The sequence below is a fragment of the Dysidea avara genome, chromosome 6 (assembly GCF_963678975.1).
Source record: "Dysidea avara chromosome 6, odDysAvar1.4, whole genome shotgun sequence".
In the NCBI taxonomy this organism is placed as follows: Eukaryota; Metazoa; Porifera; class Demospongiae; order Dictyoceratida; family Dysideidae; genus Dysidea; species Dysidea avara.
The window spans coordinates 39918440-39938978 of NC_089277.1; the positions used below are offsets into that span (position 1 = coordinate 39918440).

Here is a 20539-nt window from a genome sequence, read left to right on the forward strand (position 1 = left end):
AAACTGTGTGAAGTAATCCAACAGGTGCGTAACTGTCTTAATGGTAACACAGTAAAATAATGTTTAATTGTTTGATGCATGACATTAAGAATGATTTTCCAAAATCTGACTGTGGCATAATTTGTGTGCATGCACATTGTAATCAATCTTATATTTAATATTGAACCTAGTGATCTCTCAAATGTTAATATAATCAGCTAGCTAGCCTGAAATAGTGCAACTGGCATCCTAATTCCTAAAAACTGTAATCTCAGTTGAAACCTTTTGTTTCAAACCTGAGTGTAGTAGCTATATTGCTTGAACTATTGTGTGGCATATTTGCAAACCACACCATTACTAGTTGCAGTGTTCAGTAGCTATGACAAAGAATCTGACAAGTCAGTTTACAAAATTTAATTTGAAGCCGGTAAAATATTGCCTTAAAGTATACAGTCACGGTATGAACATCATTAGTGCATGCCTAATCAAACAAAGTTGTCACAAAATATACTATAGCAGCTTCACTCATAATTAATTTTGGATATCATCTATGCTAAGCAGTCCTAGCCTAGTATCTAGCTGCTTATATACATTTCCAGTATCATAGTAATATGAACTAGTATAATTCTTTGTACAAATAATGTGTCATCCTTGCATTAGCTAGCAAATTAAAATGATGTTGCTCTGGTGCCAGAAAAATAAGCATCATCCGGTAAAGAAATACCACTAAAGTACAGCACCACTTCATGTGCTTCATGCAAGAATGTTTCTTTCCTGTGAACTATAATGTGCATATTACAGCTTCATCACATCTGATAATATTGGATTACTATAGTTGACGTCAATGATAATAATTATGCAAGTGACATGACATCAATCACATCATTGAAGTGATGTGACTTGCATGGAATTAATGAGTGAAACAAAATGTCTTCATTACACGAAGATAATGATACTTAGAAAATTTCATCTAGAATTATTATAGTCAAACCATCTAGTGGTCTTTTAGCATGGAATTTGTAGCAGCCTGTTTGGCACCAGGTCATGGGCTATTAAACGTCTGGTGAGAAAAACGTTTATTGCATACTTTCATCAACAGTCCAGGTTTTAATAAAATAATGTTAAGTAGCTACTACACAAGGAAGAGTTATGAAATGCTATGTACCTATTATACAACAAGTCGATGTCCGGTGTTTACCACATCCCAGTAATGATGAGTGTAATATAGTAGGACATGTCTATATATGTGACCAGGCCTGCGAAAACAGGGCATGTGGGCACAAACTACACCCCATCACTCTACTGGTCATATCTCATTACTGGAAAAGTATATTTCCATTCTGTAACTTGCATCATTATGCCAATGAAATGCTTACTAAGTGCTGAAAATTGCAACACCATAGCATAATGGTACAAAACGTTATGAGTGATGAAAGTGTGAAAAAGTAGACAAAAATCATGTGCCCACATGCCCTATTATCGCAGGCCCAGTCACATATACTGTCTAACAAAATGAATCAAAACTAGCACATCAAGCAAAACACACAACAAGATGTAAGACATGAAGTGCTGCTTATAGATGAAATGCTGTTGTTGACATGCTCAAATAGGTACAAATGGAGGGGACGACATTCACCACCTGCAAGAGGTTATTAGCTATAACTAGTTAGTTGTTATTGTTGCCATAAGGCCACATGTATTGTTCTTTATTAATTATTTTATTATGAGGCTTTACAGTGGAAGTGCTAAAGGTCTGTATGTCACCTGGTATTATACAATCAGTTTAAAGATGTTAATTATGTTTGAAAAGTTGCAGAAAGGAGAAAATCCATATGTGATTAAGTCTTGGTAGCCTTGATCCTGCAGCCATCCAGTTTACGCTCAAACAGTTACAGAAGTCTTCCAGACAATCAGAATGTGATGAATAGTACAATATTGTGGATGCAGCTTTTACAGTAAACATGTCCAGGCTATAAAATTAATGTTCTGCATGAAGCAAGGTGATGGAATGCGTTGCATCCATACAATATACAAAGGAAAATTATGAATCAATTCTTGAAAGCAAGCAAGTGAATCCCTTTGAATAATTCTTTGAAATGATCTTCAAAGTACAGTGTAACTTGAATACATACCTAATACTGATATGTAACATAACTGCCTGGTTTCATTTCTATCGAAAATGCACAGAATTATTTTGTTAGGGACTAATTTTGATGCCCGATATCTTTATAGTAATATCACTTGATTCACCATCTATAAAGTTTCAAGGCAGAATTAACAAATATTGTTAGTGAGTTATGGTCATACTAAACAAATAATCCAAATATTCACTAAGCATTAATTAGAACATACACTTCAGTTGAAATATCAATATCCTACGCCATAGTTGAATACAGACCAGACCCATGCAGTGGTAACTTGATTGTTCAGTAACACGTATAATAGTTAGGATCTCTATCCCAGTTGGGTACTGTATAACAACTGTTGGGCTAAGTAATATTAAAAATGTCAAACTGTCAAACTATGTACATATGTTACACCAAAATAGTTTGTGTGTGTGTGTGTTTACAGATCATATAATTACATGATGATGGGATTGCTGCCTTATACAAAAATACAAACAATATTAATCATATTCACTATTAGTATATGTGTTGATTAGAGTGACGCAGTCAAGCTAATTTCCCGAGGTTTCATTGATGATCGTAGGGTATGCCACTCGTCAATCCACTCCTCAGGATGAGCCATCATCGTCTCCCATTGGCTAACTTCATTCCCATCACTATCAATCCATTCATTTCTGATTCCAGGTTGCGGCTTGGGTCCAATTCTAAGTCCACCTACAAATTCATTAGTGTTATGATGTGGTTCCCATATTGTGATCTCCAGAACTCTATCATATGATAACTCCACATTGTTGATTTTATCAAACTTGAATTTGGCATTGTAACAAGGATCTCTATCACCCTGGATGATGTCAGACTTGTATCGATCACCTTTACTATGTGGCAGAAGAGTGCTGTAAATAGATAATCTCATATCATAACTTTGTCTGTTAGCAACTTGTAGAGTGATTATTGTATATGTACTATATAGGCCTGCGACAATTATGTCAGCATAATTTGGGGCATGATAGGTAGCCAAAAGCATTGAGCATAATGCCAGCATAATAGGTACAATTTTTGTGCAGTGGTTATCAGAGAAGCTGAAACTCTGCATGATGCAGAACAGGATAGTGTGCAAACATGGTAAAAATCAGATTTACAGCTACATTGTGAAGAACAGATTAATAGAGCAGTCAAGACACAATTTTATATGAGCATATTCGGAGCATAATGGGACACAATTGGGGGTAATTGGAGCATAACAGGAGAAATTTTTGGAGCATTGCTCAAAAGCATAATAGGCAATATAATAGGCTCAGGCCTAATATGCACAATATTGCATGTGAAATAAAAACACAACTACATTGTTTGAAGATTCTGAATATTATTACACTGAGAATGCTTAACAAGGGATGTACCAGCTATGAACCTGTGGCCATGTTGTGGTAAACTTGCCACTATCTATGTTTATATGTGACTGGATTTGTACACACAAAATTTGACCCATTTTTTGAACTTTGAAGCTTCATAATCTTTTTATCATGGCATATAATCCCTGAACGTTTACACGAGTGTACGTAGCTACAGTATCTGGCTGCATTTTAATCAGTATAAGGAGTCAAGTGTTACATCATTTTGTTTGCTAGCATGTAAAATGTGTGGAAAAGGCACATCCAGTCACACACACGCATGCACAAACGCATGTACGCACGCACATATATATACGGTACCGCTCAAATGTAACGTTGTCTCGCAAGAGTGAGTGATTAAAAAACTCGCTAATTAAAGGGCGTGGCACCTGTTTCACTCGTGAGTATTCATCCTAAACAAAAAGCGATGAATACTCATGAGCGAAATGGGTGCCGTGCCCTCTAATTAGCGAGTTTTTTAATCACTCGCACTCTCGGGAGACGACATATATTTGAGTGGTAATGTATTACATTTGAGCAGTACTGTATATAACAATTTGTAATGGAGCAAAAATGGATAATTTACAGTACTCCACCAAGTGAGGTAGTAGAGTAATCACATTGGACTAACCATTGTACAAACGTTGATTCACTATGGACCCTCTGCAACTGTCTACCCTGATGGATCCAAACATGTATACAGCCCCTGTTCTTATTCCTCCCCTTCTTGATTGGCTCAGGCACATACTGCAACATCACCCGGATATCACCAACATATGCTGCTGACTCATCATCCTCATCAGCCTACAATGGTTAATGCATTCTGAATAACACACAACGAGATGCTATGACACAGAAACTCTTATGTCATGTAAACACCTGTATGTCATGGGAATTTATGTCATGATTATAACTTAGTTATATATCTTATGCACATTTTAACAATAGCTTCAATAATATATTATTACATGTACTGTGAAAGCAGAAATCACATTTCTCCACTTATGCAACTGGGAACTTTCTGTTGTTCCTAATATTCAAGTTCACACGAGTCTTTGTCATGAGGGGATATACCATACTATAGGTATTATGGAGCTTTAGGTCACAACATGTTGAATGTCACAATCATCTTTACGTAAAAATTTGACAGCTGTTAATAGACCAGCTTATTTAAAGACCTTAAATTGCAGTTAGTGTTACTTGCATATGATGTAAAAATTGGATGCTGTGGATAAAAATGTATTAAAGCCACTGGGAAAATGATGATAATTGATAGTTAAATCTTCATTAATTACTAAGTATACAGTATGCTCCAATTCTATGTGACTACATTTTGTTTTGTGGTTGTCTGCTGAGAATAGAGTAAAGGATGAGTGAATTGGAGTTTAAGATTTTGCTGAAAAATGTTTTCCATGGCTGATCCATGTGATTTCATACTTAAAAACCAATCAGAGCTGATTAGCAAAGAGTGTACTCTTTGGATCGGATTAAAGATAACTTCTACAATCAGCTTGACAAGCCAGCAAGCAAACACTGAGCCAGCAAACATTGCCCTAACATTTGTTTTTTGTGTTGTCATCAGAGTTGGGGTCGTTACACTAAAAATGTACCTAGTTAAACATTACTCGTTGCTTTTACGCGATGTAGCGCACTACAGTTACATATTACTTACTGAAAAAAGTAACGAGTTACATATTACTCGCTACTCTGAGGGCTGTAACTAGTAATAATATTACATATTACATTTGTTCATTACAAACTATAAAGTAAGTCCAACCTTCTAAATACAAGCATAGATAGTATATTCTACGTAGAATATACTATCTATGATACAAGTTACCAGCCTCCAACTACAAGTGACACAAGCGAGACACATGTTTCTCTGGTGTAGTTCAGCCACAAATACATACTTTGTTGTTGTTGTATCTTGGCCTCAAGGGCACTCCCCATACAATATCATTCTTTGTCCATGCCTATAACGCTATCTCCAGTTTTGCCTGGACCCAAAATGCAATCAATTACGTGCCTGGATACAATGCGCCTTAAAAGGAAGTAACGCATTAAATCCGTTACAATTTCCGGATGTAATATCTGTTACATATTACTCACTACTTTGTCATGTAACACGTTATATTACTTGTTACTGTAAAAGTAATATTATTATGTAACGCGTTACGTTACCCCCAACTCTGGTTGTCATTGCGTGCTTTTGTTAAAAACTTTTCTTTGCCAGCTGTTTTCAACTTCAGCAGTTCATAACCTGCCAATCGCTATAACTACAACCACCAAAAGGTGTAGAAATCAATGTTTCCCATGCCATTTTGAAACCTCAGATATCTTCTAAGGTTTCTGTGTAGCAAAGCTTTTAGTGTCCATGGTTTCCCAGTGACATTTTGATGGCTAACCACATCCAGTATTGTGCAACAGCAAATATCAGAGCAATTTAAACTACTTTCAAAGTCTATTGTGTACATCATGTGGTCTGCACACATTTAATAGTATGTATACAATGGTCTAGTTCTGCAATCTTACCATTTCTTGCAGTGAGTACCATTGGTAATCAGTGTTTGATAATGAAACTTCCTTCAGAATTAACCTCACTTCCCCCAAGAACTTATTATGTCCTAATCGGTCTTGATTCCAAATGGAAACTTGTAGTGTGCGTTCCTCTATACTGTCAATATCACCATCAAACTGTCATGAAATACATTCACACCAATAATTAGATAATAGGGGAATGACTTACAGTAAATGTTTCATTATACTCAGGGTTGACACTTTTACGAACGGTACAAGTTTTTCTCTTTGTCTTCTTTGTGATGTCAGGTAGGAGGTACAGCTTGACGTAACTGTGGACAACAAGAAAAAACAATGTGAGATACTGTACACATAAACATGCATTTGAAAAACTGACACTCTGCCTTATGGAATATGGAACCTCAGCTATCCCTATGGACCACGTAACAAAGGGGAAACTTTTGATGGAAAGAAGAGTTGACAAATACACACTTGACGAATTAAATGTTGACAACAATCAAGAAATCACATGTAAAAGGCACTTATGAACATTTGACAATTCAAAAGTTGATGAATTTAACCCTTTCATGGCTGTAACCGGATTTATCTGGCACGACGGTATAAAACACGCGCTGAGTGCAATTCCAACACGCTAGCGCTTCTATTGTGCATTTCATAGTACGATGCGCTAACCTTAAAGCGGGCACGCCCACAAAGGTCCCATTTCTGGGATAACTGGATAGTTCGCACACTATTGCGGGTTTATTACATAACCCGGTAAAACCGTTCTCTCGAAAATACGGCTATTTCATTTATATTTGAGTTGATAGTAATGTTTTGAACAAAGATACATCATTATAGATAGTCTAAGACAACCAGCAAGTAGCAGTGGATGGTTTTTCAGACATGTGGCGTGATTCAATTGTGTGTGTATACGCATACATGACACTGGATTTGTGATAAAACTCGAAGAAACCAGCCACGAAGATGATGATTAAGTAAGGAAACAATATAAAATAGTTTCTTGCACTGTAACACTCATTTGTAGATAGTTTATTAGTGGCCTCCTGTTTATCAAGGCTACTTTTAGTGTATTTTGTAGTTTTGTTGTCTTATAATTACTTTGTGGTGCTATTTACATAAATAAAAACAACCCAGTCGAAATTGTTAGTCCACAGCATTTACATAGAGGTATAGTAACCAAGTGGTTTAGTGTACAGTGAGGCTTATACAGCATGATTCGGCATGTCTTGTAAAGTGCGCCAAGAAATTTAGCTCTGAAAGGGTTAATTAATTAATTAACTAATCCATCAACCTTTTCTTGTCAAAATTTCCTGTTGTATGGTAACACTTTTAAGGGTTTTAATCACAAGGCTATAATAGAGGTCAAAACATAACAATCAAAAGAATTCAAATGCTATAGAATCACTACTACTTTTTACAATACAGAATACGTAACTTTTTGACATTACCACAAAGGCTTGAGATCATCTATTTAAAAGGTTCAACTACAACATTCATTCATCATGATATTTAAAACAGTATTCTGAGGTTCCACCATATAGTACAAACCAGTGAACACTTACGGGTTGGACAAGTGGTTACGGTTGACCCCTGCAATCTCCTTGGCACTTTTCACATCCACAACTAACTGATTGTTAGTATGGTATACAGCAAGACATATTGATCCAGTAATATCATATTGTACTTTACCACCTCCAGCTTGACTGTATACACTACCAGTACTAGAAATGCTGTCCGTACTGTAGTATTCACCTGATTTCTGTATCAAAGTAAAATAACAAAGTAGTAACTTCTGTCTGTCTGTCTTACAGGAGAAAATTTGGCACAGGAATACTATCAAACAGTGTGGTAGTACTGTTTAGTAGGGTTGCCCCTAAAGTGATGGGCGCCACCCAAAATGTTGCCAGCAGCATTATAAAAACATGATACACAATGGAAATGCACTTTACGAAATAAGGCTTAATGTATCTACCTTCAAATCCAGCATTAAAAACAAGAAACACTCACAAGAATCCACCGGATATTGGTTCCAATGACTTAAGTAGTGAAACACGGGATAGTGGTAGTTATTACAACTGGGAAAATCCTTATTTTTGACTTAAACAGATGGTGGTAGCATGCCGACGTAGGGATTTCCCACAGAGCTATGTTGTAATAGCTACCATTATTAGAGCTTTGGGATACATTTTAAAACCCTGCACACATGCCATTCTGAACAGTAAAAAGCCAATAAAATATGTTAGCTCTGCACTTCAACAAGAATGATGATATCTTTGTGGCTTAAGAAATTGTGACCAGTTACGTGAAAGCTAGTTGTTTATGTGCTACATAAAAACTTTACATACATTTTGATTGTTTTGATGTGCACTAAAACAAAGCTTAAATCAATATGAACATCGGATTTGCCTGTTCATGGAGAGTATGGTAATTTTTGTTATTGTTATTGTTTTTATTTCATGTTTGAACTGCACACACCACACAAGCCATGGCCACTAATTTACGATACAGTAGAAATAAAGTTTACTAACAACATTTCTTTGTTGGCCTCCTTCTTCGTCCACATGGAGGAGTACAGGTAAAGTACTATACATTAATGGATTTGCCAGTTCATAGCAAACAGATTAAGGCAAGTACTATGCAGCACATGTTGCTGTCAGACCTACAGTGCAGGCCACTGTAGAGCTTTAATAATAATAATAATAATAATCATTGTAGCTTGTTTCAATCATGGGTTATTACGATTAATCCTGTAACTCATTCGCTCCATTGTTGCTGTACAAAAGCTGTTCCAATTGTCTAGCACTATAACTCCAAGTCTCAATTTACATATTTTTTAAACAAGTACAAGCACTGACAGTATACACTAAATACAGAATCATACATTTAACATAGTTGCCACAACCTACCAGCAGTGATGCACTGGGTGCAGCACTAAAGATACTACCAAAGAGACTCCTCCTAGGTAGACTAGTAGCAATAACGTCTAGTTGAGAAGTGCCCAGGGAAGTGCCAAGAGAACTGGTAGGTGAACCTGTAGGTGATATATAGCTGGTTAATACAATACTACTACAGACTATACGTACCAATACAAAATGTATCCTTGTGCAGTGAATACTAGTGTTGTTATCGTAGGAACTTTGACATGGTATTGTTATAGATACCAAATTACATGTCCTTTGAAGGGTTAAACCTTTGGCTACTTGCTATGTGCATAGATTTTGAATCTGCTAAGTATGTGCACAAGTTACAAAAAATAAGCACATGTCAAAGGCTCTGGACAGACCACACCATTTACCATTTCAAAGTAAACGGTCAGTTGTCATATTGCAAAGATTATGCAAACATAAGTATCAAGCAGACCCCTTATGCCCTGGTCACACCTTATAACAATGGGACCCTTCGCATAAGCTTCAGCTTATGTCCTTATGATATGTTGGCTTCAGATCATGTTTAGGTTAGTATAGGTAACACAATGTTAATGATAGTTCCTCACATACACACAACCTACTGGTAGTGATGTTATACTGATAACAACATTACCTGATGATTCCCTTGATTCTGGTGACAAGATGACAGTTTGAGCATCCATGTTGTGTCTCAGTGTGTGTAATTGTTCCACACATTCACCGGGGGTATTGACAACACTCATCCAATGTGATAACTCATTTTCTGAACTGTCCATGTAACTTGACTGCTTCTCATCTTGGGAACGTGATCCTAGTCTTAGACCACCAATCAATTTCTCTTTCTTGCTACTTTTAGGTGAGTCCCACACAGTGATCTCAATGACTTTATTGAAGTAGAGGTCACTCAATTTCAAGCTTTCAAAAACAAATTTCTCATTCCATTCCGGATTATGATTATCCTTCAATGTTTTGGTCTTGAACTTCTTCTTGTGATCAGGTAGAAGCTGGCTGTGTTTGTTGTATAAGATTTAGTAAACTACTCAGTATACTAGTTAGTAAACTACTCAGTATACTAGTTAGTAAACTACTCAGTATGCCAGTCAATAAATTACTTAGCATACTCATCAGTAAACTACTCAGTATACTACTTAATAAATTACTCAGTATATTAGGAAATAAACTACTCAGTATACTAGTTAATAAATTACTCAGTATATTAGTCAGTAAACTGCTCAGTATACCAATCAAAAAAGTACCATAATCTGTGGTAAATTGAACAAACATTGATTTGCTCATGTGATCATTATGCAATAATGTTGTTGTACGGTTTTCGTTTATCTTATGAAGTGTGCTACAGTATGCTTGTGTTTAACCAATTTTAGTGATGTTACAACAATTTGGTGAGGATAGCTGCCTAGTGTTGGGGAGTTTCGTGAAGGCAAAGGGGAGTGGTCACAACCAATTCAATCACTTTTAGTTAGCTAATGGGATCAAGGATGAACAGAAAAAAGATGTTTTCCTCACAGTGATTGGTCCACAAGCTTACAATCTATGAAGAGCTTAATCATCCTGGCAAAACCTGACGACAAAGCCTACACAGACTTGGCAGAAACATTATCGAAGCACTACGAACCGGCTCCTTCAGAAGATAGTAAGACAATACCGCTTCAATACAAGAGTTTGCTGCAAAGAATAATCATTAGCAACCTATGTATCGGAAGTTTAGTGATTTGGCACAGTTGTGCAGTTTGGAGACAACCTGGGGACAATGCTCAGGGACCATCTTGTCTGCGGCATTAATAAAAAAACCCATTCAATGTCACTTGCTAGTTGAATCACTACTGGATTTGAAGAAAGCACTAGAAACTAGTGGATATTAATGTACGTGAGATTCAGGGGATAAGCTAAGCAGCAACAGGACAATCGGGAGACTTATAATTGCTGAGTGATAAGAGAACAGATTTTGCTTGTTGCAGATGTGGCCAACATGGTCATGACCAATTTCAGTGTCCATTCCAAACTGCCAAATGTCACAAGTGTGGGAAGGTGGGGCACATACAAAAGGTTTGCCAGTCAAAAAGGCCCTAATGGTTTTGTGGCTGTAGGTTGGTCAAAAGTAAACAAAGAATATTCATTCGTCTGTGGGGAATCCTCTACTATGTTTAGAATCAGCCTTTGAGGATTAGTGGTAGAAGTGATCAATCATTGTCAATGGAAGTAGACACAGGGTCAGCTGCTACCAGAAAAAGCACATGGCCAAACACACCTTTGCAGTCTTTGTCAGTTGAAAGCTTACTCTGATGAACAGTTGCATGTTGTGGTTCAGTTTCAGGCCAGAATTCAATACAATGATTAGTCAACCAGTTACCACTGATATTAACTGAAGGGAATGGCCCTAATTTATTTGGGAGAGATTGGCTATTACAGTTTTGTTTTGGATTCTGTTCAGAAATGTGAAGGTTCTTAATAGCCATGCTTCCAATGAAGCTTTTAAGCACACCCTTGTATGAAACTCAGTTGTATATTGACCCACAGGAAAAGTCGAGATATTGCAAGGCTCGACAGGTACCTCACTCGATGTGTACTGCAGTAGATCATTTAGTGAGTATGGAACCAGTTCAGTTTGAAGAGTGGGCATCTCCCATTTTTCCAGCATAGAAAGCAGATGGTAGGTCAATTAGAATATGCACTGATTTCACCAGGCTTGTAAACTTGACAAGTACCCACTCCCAAAGATTAAAGACTTGTTTGTATTGCAGGAGGCACAACCTTCACAAAGCTAGATTCTTAGCCAAACTTATCGGCAAGTACCACTAGCAGAGGAATTTGTTCTGCTATAACTGACGTTTCAGTGTGTCATCAGTTCCTGGCATATTTCAATGCATCATGGAAAACCTCTTCAAGGACATTCCAAGTGTAAGTAGTGTATATACATGGATTACATACTTAATTCAGGTAAAACTGACAGTGAACATTTTAGCAACCCTTGAAGCACTCCTACAAAGACTGGTCTTTGTTTCCAGAAAGAGATTCATGGTCTCCTCAGTAACATACTTAGGATTTCAAATTGATGCAAAAGGTTTGCATATTACAGAGAAAATCAGAATGCTCCTGAGCCATCTAATCAGTCAACTCTAAAGTCTTACTTTGACCTGTTGTAATACTCCTCAAGACTTTTGGTGAATTTGCCGAATGCACTTGTCCCATTGTATTCCTTAATAAACAAGTTGGAAATATGGAAAGAAAGGACCTTGATGCCTTTAACACTTCAAAGAAGTTACTGCTGTCATCACAAGTTTTGGTAAGCACAAGTTTCAACCGCTCAGATGAAATCAAAGTTCCACTTTTAGTAAAGTACTCCAGCTCATCAGATCTGGCTGGCCAACAGTGTGAACAATGTTGACATGAAGCCGTATTTTTTTAAATGGTGAGAACTGACAGAATTGGATAGCTGCACAATTTGGTGCAGTAGAGTGTCTACCACAAGCATGTGAGCAAATCATTGCAGAATTACACAGAAGGCATCCTGGAGGAACTAGAAAGAAATCCTCAGCATAATTATCGTTTTGTTTAGTGGCCTGGCATGGGCCAGTACATTGAGAACACTGTTAGAAACTGCACAGATTGTCAACAGAGCCAACCAGCACCTCCAGTCTCTCTTTTGTGTTCACAGCAATGGCCTATGCGACTTTGGTTGTGCATTCACACTGATTTTGTAGGACCCACAGACAATTGCATTATCTTTGTGATAATTGATGCACACTCAAAGTGGCTCAACATTTGCCACTGCAACTATCCAACCTCTCAGAACCGCATTCTCCCAGCTTAGTCCTATCTCCCAAATGCAATAGTTGTAGACAATGATCCTCAATTGACATCCAGCGAGTTTTCTCAAATTTTTCACTTAAATGACATTTGTCACATCCTAGTTTGCAATTTATTACCCTTCCTCAAATGGGCCCGTGGAATATGCAGTATACACACTCAAGAATGGCTTTAAGAAACAATCAAAAGGCAGAGTTCGAGACAAGACTTTGTCGTTTCCTATTTTCTTACCGTATTTTACAGTGGAACCTCTCTTAACAAACTCCCCAAATTAAGGACACAATAGAAAAAACCTCCATAATAAGGACAAACATTTTGGTCCCAACAGGTCTGGTTAATACATTTTACCTCTGAAAGAGGAAAACCTCTACATTACAGCAAAAAGTGACCAAAAATTCTGGGTCCCATAATAGAGTGGTCCCACTGTACACCACAAACATCAACTGCAATATCAACAACTGAGATATTGAAGCATTGCAGTCCCAGCCAGTAGTGCATGCCTAAGACTAGTTTTAGATGACTAGTTGTAGGTAAGCGTATGATTCCAAAGTTGCTAAACACAACAAATCTTTGTGTTTAGATCTACACGTAGCCTTCAAATTGAAGCTGTGGCAGTAATGTTAAATAATAAACATTTTTCTCTTGAATGATGAATGGATAGACCATTCATGAATATTTTCCATGAACCAACAGACAGTATTTAGTGTACTAGTCAGTAAACTACTCAGTATACTACCCAGTAAACTACTCAGTATACCAATCAGTAAACTACAGTAGACCCTCAGTTATCCAACCCTCATTTTTCCGAAATTGGAAATGACTGCTTTATTAGAGTACTTTGAGTACAAGTGTATGTTCTATTAGAGTATTTCAACAGAGTTCTGTATATAAATGTATGGGCTTCAGTTATACAAACACTTTTACCATTGCCTGAGACACAATGGGGTTCACATAACCAACGGTCCAATGTACTCAGTATACTAATTAGTAAACTACTCAGTATACTAGTCAGTATAAACTACTCAGTATACTACTCAGCATACTAGTCAGTAAACTACTCACCATTTCACTACAGGATTACAGGTCGATTCAGTTTGCAGTAGATTATGACCACTGATAATAGTGACCACAAGATCTCCCTTCTGTTTTTTGTCATTGGTAATGTTAAACTGTAGTGACACCTTCAGTTGGTCAAGATTTGTAGGGGAAGTCTATGATTTGATGGGAACCATTATTATATAATACAATATTGCATACATACAAACGATTAGTACATACACCAATACTTCAAAAATAATTAACCAGCAATTTTGTTTACAGTAACTAGTCAAAAAGCATCTATCAGCTTGATGTATCTGAAGTTCTTTGAGTTAGAATAGTCTCTCTCTCTCTCTCTCTCTATGAAGTTCTTACAATGATGTGCACCAGGTACAACATGCAAGGCACATAATATGTTCTGCTACAGGTGGTCTGTGGAGGCACAGTAGATATTGGGTGGTTATGAGCATGTATTCAAGTGAACCTGACTTACGATGATAGAATTGTGAGAGGTGTGAGAGTTGCATAATAAGCAAGATAACTCTGCCAACCTCACATGTACAGACACATGCAAACTTGACCACCTAGAAATGACTGAGAGGCCTTGTAGGATTGGGCAAGCTCTTTTTTCTAAATTAATCCCCTTCTTTTGTGTGTTAGTTTATGCTGCAGTAGACTCTACCTTTATCAGCAATCTTTTATAAAACTTTCTTGTTTGTAAGCATGGGTATACATTGCAAACTAGTAAGGTTTAAAAGTCACAAGTATGTGTGTGTTGCAGCAACTTACTAGCTGTGCATCAATCTGATCAAAACTATAATCTTCATGGCTGAGTGTCACAATTGGGACCTGTTCACTAGCAGTGTTAGTGACAGAGACTTTAACTGGTGTGGACGTGAGTAGTAGTTCTGGTGCAGGCACATTATCAGCTTCTGGTGGTAATGATGTTACTTCTTGCTGTGTTTTTACTTCTTCTAGTTGTAGCGATTGTACTTTTAATGATGTCTCTGCAACTTGTGCCTCTTCTGTTGCCATCACTTCTACTTGAGCTTCTTCTGTTTTTGTTGCTTGCTCTGTGGTCTCTTGTGGTACTTTCTCTAGTAATTTTTCCTCTTGTGTTGTTTCGTCTTGTTTCTGCAATGCCACTGCTGCTTGAAGTGATTCATCTGTTGAAACTGATATGAAAGTGTTAGTGTTGTTGTTTCCATTAATATTGTCACCTGATATATCGCCACTAGGTGGGGCTAGAGTGACGGGCAGTGGATCCATGTTCAGTCTCAGTGTGTGTACTTGTTCCACACATTCACCGGGGGTATTGACAGCACTCATCCAATGTGATAACTCATTTTCTGAACTGTCCATGTAACTTAACTGCTTCTCATGTTGGGCACGTGGTCCCAGTCTTAGACCACCAATCAGTTGCTCTTTTTTACTACCTTTAGGTGAGTCCCACACAGTCACCTCAATCACACTGCTGTTATGAAGGTCATCGAGTTTTAAGTTGTCAAGCACAAATCGGTCATTCCATACTGGGTTATGGTTCTCTTTAAACACTTTTGTCTTAAATTTCTTTTTATGGATTGGTAGGAGTTGGCTATGTGAAGGTAAGGCATATGGGTATGTACTACATAATATGTGACCCACTGAGCAAAAACCGGTCATTTTCGTACATTCCTCGAATTCCATTTTATTACTTCTCTGTTATCCATAGTAACAAAGGAGTGGACAGCCAAAGTTTTAGCTTTTTGTGATAGATAGTTTTGGAGTTAGAGCACTAGACAGTTGGAATAGGAATCGATTTGTACAGGAACAATACAACAAATAAATTACAAGCACTTATTTTAATTGATCACAACTCATAACTGAAACAAGTTACTAAGATAGGGTTTGGCTCAGTCTGTTCACATTGAACTGGCAAATCGATCAAGATACAGTGTTTTCACTGTACATCTCAGTATAGACAAAGAGAAAGGCCATTGCAATGATAAATGATGACAACAAACTTTATTTCAACTACATCGTAAATAAGTGCCTATAACTCATGCTGTACAAACACAAAAAACAACCGGTTTTCACATAACTGGTCACATATCATATACTAGTCAGTAAACTACTCAGTATACTAGTTAGTAAACTACTCACCATTTCACTACAGGGTTACAGGATTGTTCAGTTTGCAGAAGATTATGACCACTGATAATAGTGACCATTAGATTTCCTTTCTGTTTTGCTTCACTAGTAACATTGACTTGCAGTGCTATCTTCAACTGCCCATGGTCAATAGCAACCTGTAAAAGATTTAGTACATTATTCTAGGAGGTTATAAAGTTGTACATTCTGATTGCTGATAACCTCCTGACTAAACACATCCCTAACATTCACAAATAATGGTTGAGTTAAAAGCACAAAGCTCTTCTAGCAACACAGTCAGTAATACTGATAAAATTCCATGAAGGTACTATGCCTTCATCACTTTTATGATATCAGATTATACTAAGGCTTTCGCTCTAAAATTGTATTAATGTCAGATACCGAAGTTTCATAAAATGAAATTGTGTACCTATGGCTTAGTAACGCAGAAACACTATCCGAGTATTACCAAACAAACACAGTTTGAGTGTGAAATTTTCAAATCCTAATTGTCATAGAAAATAATACTCAAACTATAATAGTCTGCTAATTAGAAAACAGGTTCTATATCATTTTGGAATTGAACAAGTAATGAATGATACTGATCAAGATATGCATGTATGTATCAATGTACTATTTTAAGTGATAAGATGGTGCACCCCCTTCAACATTTCTAGGAATCACACTAGAAGTATACAACTCAGGGGCAGTTTTAGGGGAGTTTCTGGGGTTTCCAGACACCCCTCTCTGATACAGCGTGCGCCCCTACGATTCGTCTGGGTGATAAAAATTACAAAGAGTTACTGTATACATACTGTATTATATTATGGCCTTTTCTATTAGCAAACTTCATACTTTTACCTTTGAAATCACCTTCACTCATAGTGAACTTTTTTTTTTTTTGGTCTTCAACTTGCAGCTAGGCTGAGTTGCAATTTCAGAGAACCAGAAACCCCCTCTGAAAATTTCTAGATCCGCCCCTGCAACTTACTGGCTTGGCAGCAAGAAGTACATCAGAACTGCTATCATCATTAACAACAGGTGAAGTGGAGGTGTTTTGCTGTTCTTGAAATGAAGATACCGGTACTTGCTCTGCGAGTGATGTTTCATCATCGTTGTTGGTAACTTCACCTGTAGCAATATCAGTTTTACTGAAAACTGCAGATACCAGGGTGACGGGTAGTGGATCCATGTTGTGTCTCAGTGTGTGTAATTGTTCCACACATCCACCGGGGGTATTGACAACACTCATCCAATGTGATAACTCATTTTCTGAACTGTCCATGTAACTTAACTGCTTCTCATGTTGGGCACATGGTCCCAACCTTAGACCACCAATGAAATCATAGTGTTTGGTGTTTTTTAGCATATCCCACACTGTCAACTCAATGACCCTGTTGTTACAAAGGTCATCTAGTTTTATGTGCTCGAATACAAAACGTTCATTCCACTCTGGATTATTGTTACCCCTAAACACTTTAGTCTTGAACTTCTTTTTGTAGTCTGGTAGAAGATGACTAAAGAGAAGAAACAGGCATGTAGCTGTATGTGCTGTAAACTACTTAGTGTACTATTCAGTAAACTACTCAGTATAGTAGTCAGTAAATTACTCACTATACTAGTCAGTAAACTACTCAGTATACTAGTCAGTAAACCACTCACCATTTCACTACAGGGTTACAGGTCAATTCAGTTTGCAGTAGATTATGACCACTGATAATAGTGACCACAAGATCTCCCTTCTGTTTTTTGTCATTGGTAATGTTAAACTGTAGTGACACCTTCAACTGTCCACGATCTTTTGACTGACTAGTATCATGGCTCTGTGGATGGAAAAGATACAACATTAAAACATTTTAAACTGCACTACTTGCCAGTACAAATAGCTATGTGGCAATTGACCTGAACACATCCAAAGTCTCTATGTAGATGTAAGTTATGTTGTGCTACAAGTATAGTTAATGTACAATTTTGTACTCTTGTTTAGCACAATTCCTGACTACTCAACATGCTACTCTGACTGCCTACTCCTTTTAGACAGAAGGGATTAAACAAAAGAGAACTTCAAAAATGGTTAATTTCTGAGACGGTCACATATGTAATATCAAGATGTGGTGCACATGATCTCTACACTGTGAATTTTGGCTATGCATGAATTATCTGTATTCCATATCCAGGCTATACAGATCATACATTCCATGGTATGAGGTACGGACAATTTGAACACAATTAAAATGTGCCATAACTAGTAACATACCTGTTCCTCCAGTTCATACCACTTATCAGAAGGGTTGGACCAGTCAACTTTGTCCAGTGGTAGAGTGACCTCCCCCAAGAACAAGTTGTGTCTCCAAAAGTCATTATGCCATACACCCACCTTGAGGGTGTGTTTGGACAGTTCCTGACGTTTGATTGGATACTACAGTGATAGTGACATCAAATAATATCTACTGGTAAACATCACCACATGTAATGATTGTTACTACCTTAATAATTTCATTGAAGATGGGGTCAACTCCTTTCTTAACTGAAGTCTTCTTCTTAGTTGACTTACTCCGGTCAGGTAGTAGATAAATCTTCACATATCTATAATATGGGATAACATGGAATCTTATACTGTAGTATCAATAAGCAGTTTAGTACATATAGGTGTATGGACACTGTATACAGGTAATTATAAATTCACTTTTATACACTATATACATACTACATACCTACATACTTACCTAGTACATACATACACACATACATACGTATGCACATACCCACATAAATACATGCATTGCATAATGCTCAAATGCAATGTCATCTAGCGAGAGTGCAAGCGATTAAAAAACTTGCTAATCAAAGGGTGTGGCCCCCATTTTGCTCACGAGCATTCATCATATTTTGTTTGGGACTTGAGAGCAAAATGTGTGCCATGTCCTTTAATTTTAATCGCTTGCACTCTTGCAAGACAACATTGCATTTGAGCAGTACCATACATACACATGCATACTGTATGTTACAGTGTATCTAAAGAAAGTAACATTCAGCATGCATCATTATAACAATACAGTCAATTACTAAATAAGATAACATACGGATTAGTGTGGATCTCATCAATCTTATTGGGTGGAGTTAGTCCTCGGACCTTGTTGATTGACACCTTGAGGGTATTATCTGTGTCAGAATATGACACACCCATCTGGATCTCCCCAGTAATGTCATCGTGAGCATACATCACTGATCCACTGTAAACACTTTGCATGTCTGTATTGTCCAGTGGGACAGACAGTAACTATAAATAGTAACAATAACCATATTAAGAAATGCTCTGCACAAGTAAACTAATTTATCAGCAATAGAATTTGTAGGTCTTTAATTATTTTGTTATCCCATTATTTCATTAGACCACAGCATGGTGCTAATAATCCACAATCATTTACGTGTGTTGTGTATTCAAGCTAAAACTGTATAAGATGATAACAGTCACCACATCAGTAGTGTCACCTCTAGGGTTGGATCTTTACTAGTGCACTACCTGTCTTCCCTGCAATAATGGTATCCCTTGACAGCATCAGTTACTTTTGTACATGTAACTACTTCAAGTAATAAAGTTGGCTATTATACAACTAATATTTGAATTGTAACAATAATTAACATGAGATGCAAACTACACTCCCCTTGTGGTAACATACATTGTATAAACACTCCATACATCACTCACACTAGCAAAACTGTCAGTATTGTTCTTTTCAGTAGGTACTGTTTGATCATCATCATCATCACCATCCAATAATGCTAGTGACACTTGCTATAAGCATCACATGATCACCATATGTAACACAGACATGTGTAGACTCACTTTCTTTTCTCCGCTAGACATTACTGGTGTAGCAGTTTCTCCATCAATCTCCTCAGTTAATTCTTTTGGTTTAAACTGATGTTTATCCTTATCCCAATTTGGAGGAGGAAACACAGCTGCACCTCCAGACTGGAATCCTTGATTGACAGCAGCTATTGGCTCTACATCAGAGAACGCTAGAACTGGTTCAGGTCCAATGTCCTTGTCTTGTAATCTCTGATCATCACCACCATCATCATCACTTGTCTCACCATCATCATCAGGACTACTCCTCGTTACATCATAACTACCACTAGTATGTAGTGTGTCCTCATTACTCTTAGTGACATTTCTGAAGTCAGCATCGGGTCGTAAGATGTGCCACTGCTCCACCCATTCATTGGGATGTGATAACATGGCTTCCCAGTGACTCACTTCTGTATCCTATAGTGGATATATTTTATAGATAGAAACACACACGTATAATTCTTATACATGTAAACAGGGACATTACTGTCAAATTAAACTTTAAAACTCTTCAAGTAATTTAATAAACAGTTAGCAATATAGCCAAGTACTAACAATTATATGAAAAACAGATACAAAACAATGACTTAATGTACATGAAAACTACATAGCCTGATGAACACATACTATCAGGAAATATGATTGCAGGGAGCCAAAGGTACGAACATGCAAGAAACGTACATTTCCTGGTAATGAAGAGAAGGGACATTTTATATAATGCCTATCATGAAGCAGTGAGTGATCTGTTACTAC

General features: G+C 37.2%; 1 protein-coding gene across 3 annotated transcripts in view; it reads right to left on the reverse strand.

Moving 5' to 3' along the window:
* Positions 1-2454: 2454 nt before the first annotated feature.
* LOC136258988 (uncharacterized) overlaps positions 2455-20539 on the reverse strand; it is a 30451-nt gene continuing 12366 nt past the window's right edge. The window contains exons 11-28 of one of the 3 annotated variants that reach the window (XM_066052383.1): positions 19781-20203; positions 19643-19729; positions 19017-19213; positions 18420-18519; positions 18191-18352; positions 17596-17756; positions 16925-17450; positions 15946-16091; positions 15024-15397; positions 14593-14969; positions 13828-13976; positions 9575-9948; positions 8941-9065; positions 7597-7793; positions 6240-6342; positions 6026-6187; positions 4125-4297; positions 2455-2998 (exon numbers count right to left, since the gene is read on the reverse strand). In XM_066052383.1, the coding sequence (XP_065908455.1) occupies positions 2638-2998; positions 4125-4297; positions 6026-6187; positions 6240-6342; positions 7597-7793; positions 8941-9065; positions 9575-9948; positions 13828-13976; positions 14593-14969; positions 15024-15397; positions 15946-16091; positions 16925-17450; positions 17596-17756; positions 18191-18352; positions 18420-18519; positions 19017-19213; positions 19643-19729; positions 19781-20203 (4197 nt within the window). In that variant the 3' untranslated portion in view covers positions 2455-2637. Of the gene's footprint in view, positions 2999-4124; positions 4298-6025; positions 6188-6239; positions 6343-7596; positions 7794-8940; positions 9066-9574; positions 9949-13827; positions 13977-14592; positions 15398-15945; positions 16092-16924; positions 17451-17595; positions 17757-18190; positions 18353-18419; positions 18520-19016; positions 19214-19642; positions 19730-19780; positions 20204-20539 lie in introns of all 3 variants that reach the window. The other 2 variants (XM_066052381.1, XM_066052380.1) reach the window with 2 other exon arrangements.